Below are 6,519 nucleotides of genomic sequence, written 5' to 3' on the forward strand. Positions count from 1 at the left end.
TTTTTGACCATCACAATGGCAATTTAGAAATCTATTTGTGAGTCTTTCAATAAATCTTCAATTCTTTTTTCCTTAGATGAGGAGGCCGGGAATGAGAAGACCATGATGTATTATTTAAATGATGGGCTGTATGGTTCTTTCTGTAACTTTGCAAAATATCGTGACCTATTGAAGCCAATCCTCTATAAAGTAAGAGTTTTAGAAAAGACTTTTATAATATAAGCATTGTATAATATAAGAATGATGTTTTATTGTTGTAAATCGTTGCAGCCTTCTGAAGATCAATTATTTCTACTTATTTAGCACCAACAAGAAGTGAATAAAAACATGTTCAAAGACTTAGGTTATTAGAAGCTTCTTAAAAGAGATTAAAATAGAGAAATTGGGAAATGTGTGCTGTTTTTTGAGGGACTTTGAAAGCTTAAGTCCAAGGCAGCTGAAGTTCCAGCTGAAAATATTGGAAGAATTAAAACCAGACTTACGTAAGAAAGAAAGAACATAAAAAAGGAAATTAGAATCAGAGGAGCTCAGAGATCAATGAGGGATGCAAAGCTGGATGGTTACAGAAATAAGCAAGAATGGGGCCATTGAAGAATTGAAAACAATGTTGAAGATTTTAAAATCAAAACATTACTGGACTCGGGACCAATGTAGGCCCAGTGTGAAGGATGAACAAGAGGCTGAGTGTTGAAATAGCTCACATTTATAGAGTGTGGAAGTAACCAGCTAGGACAGTGTTGAAATAGTCAAGAGAACAAGGATATGGACGGTGGTTGCAGTAGAAGATGAGCTTGTCCAATACAGAAACAGACCTCTGATGTTGTGCTGGATCACATATAGGACCATAGAAATAACATAAAAACATTGCATTGTAGAAGCTTCCCTGATATTTAGGAATATTTTTCAGAGGGCAATTTAAAAGCTGTGATAATGGGAGTAAAGGTAGAGGTTAGCCCTAACCCTAAAACTATTCAAGATGAATTGAAATTGCTTCATTAAGTGGTTGCCAGAAAATGCACTCTTTGACATAAAGGGAATATTTGAGTAGGTAATATTCCTTCTTAAGAAGGAAGGAAAGCTTTATCCGTTGACACATATGTCAGAGAAGGAGTCAATAACGTGACCATGGGGATCCAAGATGGTAGAATCCTGTTAGGATCACGTTTGCTGGGCTCCGCGCTGCAACATCGACATGACAGAGCCAGAACCCATCCCAAACACTTAACTGTGAGTAAAATCACAGTAAAGGAGCTAGAAACCTGAAAAAAAAATCTATTTACCTATGCTCTTGCAGCTGGAAATTGCCAACGAAAGAAGCTTGCCTTGGGCCGGGGCCTCTGAAGTAGCGGGCTTGCTTACTCACTAGACCCTGGTTGAGAAGCTTGCTAAATCTCGAGGTCCTGGGGAAGCAGATCCAGGAAAAAATTGAGGAGAAGCTGGCTCCTGTATCTGCTATGCTGGAAGACTTGGGGAAAAAGGAGTGATGAGCTTGAGCACCAGGCTAGGGGTAGAGCCAGAGACTGACGCCTCCAAGAGCTGGATTGAAGCCCTGGAAACACAGGTCCATGGTCTGTTGGATCTGGTAGACGATCTCGAAAACAGAGGCAGAAGAAAGAACCTGCACGTTTTTGGCATACCAGAGGGTACGGAATGTGAGCAGCCGGCGGAGCTCTTCAAGAAGTGGTTTCTGGAATTTCTTGGGTTGAAGGTTGAAAAGGGTAGGATAACAATTGAGAGAGCCCACCAGATCGCAGCACGAAAACCAGGTGCGGATCAGTGCCCACGCTCTGTCCTGGTAAGGTTCCATCATGATAAAGACAAACAGGGGAGGGATCAGAGGGCATTGGTATGTGGCGGCTCCAGGGTCATGTTTTTTCAGGACTTCTCAGCATCAGTGGTCTGGAAAAGGAAGTCCTAGGTTGGCATCAAGAGGAGATTGAGAGAGCTTGGCATCCAGCATTCTTTAAGATATTCAGCAGTGCCTCGGATCAATCATAATGGATTCATACTTTTGTTCAACTCATCAGAGAAAGCGAAGAACTTTGTGGACACATTGACTTAAGTTAAACAGCTGAAAGGCGTAGAGGACAGGGCTGTTCGGGTTTGCTTTTTTTAAACAATGAGTTGGTGGAGTCTCCTTTCTGGTAATAAGTTGCGTGAAATGATGTCCGGGGCAGATAGAGTATTTATCTTTGATTTCTATGTTAAGGGACTGGTGACATTTATTTTTAGTTTACTTATTTATAGTACTAACCTTGCTCTTGGGTGTTTTTTTTTGTCTCTACTGGGTGGTTGGTATATGTGGCGTGACCCTAACTGGTAGAAGTTGAGAGGGCAGTTGGGATGGTTAGTAGGATTGTAGGATGTGTAAGTACCCCCTTTGAATGGTGGCTTCTCGGGTTGTAAGATCAATTTTGCGAAGTCAGAGGCCATGCCCTCGGTCTCCCAAGTGTGTCTGATCCTGAAGGCGGATCTTGGTTCCCCTTTAGAGGGTCGCAGGAGGGCTTTCTTAACTTAGGTATATTTATTACTCCCGTTTTTGATCGGCTATTTAAAGCCAATTTTGCACATTTATTCGACAAAATCAAGCAGGACCTTCGTAAATGGGAGGCACTTCCAATCTCTTGGATAGGTCGGATAGCCATCATTAAAATGAACATTTTGCCCCGCCTGTTGTTTCCTATGTGAATGTTTCCTCTGCTTTTTACTCAGCAAATATTTAGAAGACCAAACAGCTGTTTTAATTCTATTATCTGATATCACAAGCGGCCCCTAATTAAATTGACTAATTGCAGTTACTTTACAGATTGGGAGGAGTGAGCCTCCCAAATATCAAAAACTATCAGTTAAGCTCGTTGCTATCTTACTTGAATGATTGAGTGAGGGTTCGCCCAGGCCCACATCTCAGGCAAGATGCCCCCTTATTAGCCTGCTGTTCTTAGACAATAATGAGGACAGTTAAGGAAGACTGCCGGAGCCCAACAGTCATCAATACTGTCAAGGCGTGGAGGGCAATGCGTCAGGGTGAGGGCTATTTTGCCAATGCATCATTTTTGACACTAATACTTGGCAATTTTGATGAATAAGGGGAGACCTCATCGGAGCATATCAGATTGGCAGGGTAAACATGAAGAGGTTCTTCCTCCTTGTGAGAGTGTCTAGGACCAGAAGGTGGAATCTCAGAGTAAGGAGTCTTAACTTTCGTCAAAAATGAGGAAGAACTTTTTTTCTGTCAGAGGATGGTGTATCTATGGAAAGGTTTACCACACAGGTCAAGATTAGATTGTTCAGTGTATATTCAAGTCTAATCCAGACAGATTTTTGATCAGAAAGGAAACCATGGGCACAAGGTAGGAAAGTAGAGCTGAGGATCATCAGATCAGCCACGGACATGCTGAATGATGCAGCGGACTAAATGGGCAGAATGGCCCACCTCTGCTTCTCAAGCTTATTGCATTAAACAACGATGGACAAAGGAACCTAAGCACAAAATACTTCAGTGCAAGAACGCAATATGCAAGGATAGAGACACAGAATCATACAGCATGGAAACAGTCCTTTCAGTCCAACTAGTCCATGCTCACTATATTCCCAAATTAAACTACTCCCACCGGTCTGCACTTGGCCCGTATCATGTTCTTACCTGAAAGACTTCTAAACGCTGTATTATATCTGCACACACCACCTCCTCTGGAAGTTCATTCCACACATGCTCCATTTTCTGTGGAAAAGAATTGCCTCTCATGTCTTTTTAAAATCTTTCTTCTCTCACCTTAAAAATAATCCCCCTCATCTCAAAATCCTCCTTCATATAGAAAAGAAACCTGCCATTCACCTTATCTGTACCCCTCATTATTTTATCAACCTTTCTCACTTCAATCAACTCCCTATGCTCCAATGAAATAAGTGGAGAAAGTGAGGTCTGCAGATGCTGGAGATCAAAGTTGAAACTTTATTGCTGGAACAGCACAGCAGGTCAGGCAGCATCCAGGGAACAGGAGATTCGACGTTTCGGGCACAGGCCCTTCTTCAGGAATTCCTCATTCCTGAAGAAGGGCCTGTGCCCGAAACGTCGAATCTCCTGTTCCCTGGAAGCTGCCTGACCTGCTGTGCTGTTCCAGCAATAAAGTTTCAACTCCAATGAAATAAGTCCCAGCCTATCCATATAACTCAAGCCCTGCATTCTCAGCAGCATCCTGGCAAATGTCTTCTGAACCCTCTACAGCTAAATAATATCCCTCTTATAACAGGGTGACCAGACTGGACACAGTACTCCAGAAAAGATCTCACCAACCACCATCATCCCGTGCAACTGCAACGTAATGTCCCAGCTTCTATACTTAAAGGTCTCAGCAATGAAAGCAAGCGTGCTAAATGCCTTCTTAATCACCCTATCTATATGTGAAAATGATTCATGATAATCTGAACAATGAACAGATACTAGGACATAAAAAAAATTCTGGAGTATTCAGGAGATAGGAGAATGCTCTCAAGTGACATGGGGCCTAATGTAAAGTTGAACTCAGCTGGGAAACAGCCTTCGCCATCTGTATTTAGCTTTGTAACTTAAACATGCTCATACAGTCATTAACAAAGGAATGAGAACCCATAAATTTATAGCAATGAGAAAGGAAATAGCAATGAGCAACACATACAGGATCTTGTCTTTGCGTGCTGATGCAAAATGGGTGGTAGTCAATCAGCCTTACGTTTTACATCTCTCCACATTATTTTTCCATTCACTTCCCCACAGATTACATTTTTAAGAAAGTTGACCTGGTATTTATTTCTCACAGAAACACTCCCTGGATAACACCAGGATTTGGGGACCCACCTGTGATTCAAGGGATCATATTTCCGATGCCTGGATGCTGCCTGAACTGGAGGTTGGAGACTGGTTGCTCTTTAAAAACAATGGAGCATACACCATCAGCATCTCAACCATGTTCAATGGTTTTCATGCAGCCCCAACGTACTATGCAATGTCAGAGGAGGCCTGGTAAGGAAAAGAGAATGGCACTCCATAATTTTAGAAACTGTGATGCTGGATATTATGTTACATCTTATTGTTGCAAATAGATTCCTTTGCACAGTTTATTTACACAGATATGTTTAGTGATATTTGGGATTTAATCTGTGAAATTTTCCACACAGGGAAACCCTTCAGAGTATAAAGAAAGAAATACAATCTCCAGTGGAAGAACAGGATGATGAAGAGACTCAATCTGGTCATCAGACAATAAGATTTAGGATTGAAGCAGCCATTTAGCCCGTCGTTGCTGCTTTATCACCTATTGCGATCAAGACTAATCGGATAATCCTTAACACCATTTGCCTGCTTTTTCCCTAAAATCCTTGTCTCCCTTACTGACTAAAATTTGTCTTTCCCAGCCTTCAACACTCTTAATGATCCAGCCTGTGATCAAGAATTCCACAAATTTACTCCCCTCTGACAAAACAAATTCCTCCTCATCCCTGTCTTAAATGTATGTCCCATAGTCTGAGATTATGCCCTCTGTTCTCATAATCTCCCACAAGGGAAAACAACCTTTTTACATTTCCTGTGTCAAGTCTGCTAAAGAACTTTGTTTAAATAAGACCTCCACTCCTTCTAATCTCCAATAAGTACAGACTCAATGTACTCAATCTGTGACCCTTCCATACCTGCAATAAGTGTAGTGAATGTCTCCAATGCCATGTATATTTCCTTAGATAAGGGTATCAAAACGGTTCAGAGTATTCTAGGTGTGATCTGCAACATTTTAACAAGAATTCTCTCTTTTGAAACAGTGATGATATCCCTTTTATCATCAATATGAGTGATGAAAATAATTCTTATTCCTCCAACATTTGTATAAACATACATTAGCTTGGCTTTAATTTACACCTTGCTGATATACTGTGATGTATTAAATTGCTAACAATCAATGTTAAATGTTTAGCTTCTTTGTTATGACAATTTTTCACTTTCCGAGTTATACCATCCAGATGAATCGTCAGAAAGCCAGAAAAGCAGTTCTAAAAATAAATTTTCTTCTGCTACACTGTTTGATTTTCAAAATTAAATGTATGTTAATGGACACAAGTTAATTTAATAGGATAATTTCATCATCAACAAACTAATGGAAAGAATTACGCTTTCTCCAACATTTTCCCAGCTTAGTATTCTCTTGTCTTCTATTACGTTGTAAGGTGAAAGTGATTATTTTAATCATCAAGCATTCAATTCCGGGATTTTACTAAATGTTTAGAATTTATCATTTATCATCATTTAAAGAAACACTTGTGCAAGATTGTGCTTATGTCAAAAGGATAGTACTGTGCATTTTCCTACTCCTCGTAGTGCACTGTATATTAATCATAATCTAAATCTACGAGGTGATTCGTAACCTGTTGACCAACTGAAGTAAAGATTTCAATAACTTATCGTTCCCATAATTTCTTGTATTACATCATGTCATTAAAGAAAGTATTCTGCATCTGTTTTATACAAATCAAAGTGTTATAATTGGCAAAACA

At 40.2% G+C, this 6,519-nt stretch overlaps 1 protein-coding gene across 3 annotated transcripts in view; it reads left to right on the forward strand.

Moving 5' to 3' along the window:
- The window catches only part of LOC148149876 (ornithine decarboxylase-like), a 97,893-nt gene extending 91,851 nt beyond the window's left edge, over positions 1-6,042 (forward strand). For 2 of the 3 annotated variants that reach the window (XM_087987001.1, XM_087987000.1), the window contains exon 9: positions 77-237. In XM_087987001.1, coding sequence (XP_087843127.1) covers positions 77-222 — 146 coding nt within the window. In that variant the 3' untranslated portion in view covers positions 223-237. Of the gene's footprint in view, positions 1-76; positions 238-4,796; positions 5,000-5,154 lie in introns of those variants that run through there. The other variant, XM_087987002.1, reaches the window with a different exon arrangement.
- Positions 6,043-6,519: the final 477 nt, after the last annotated feature.

The sequence above is a fragment of the Chiloscyllium plagiosum genome, unplaced genomic scaffold (genome assembly GCF_037043375.1).
Source record: "Chiloscyllium plagiosum isolate Xiang-an unplaced genomic scaffold, Cpla_swu_hap1 HiC_scaffold_5, whole genome shotgun sequence".
NCBI classification, from domain to species: domain Eukaryota; kingdom Metazoa; phylum Chordata; class Chondrichthyes; order Orectolobiformes; family Hemiscylliidae; genus Chiloscyllium; species Chiloscyllium plagiosum.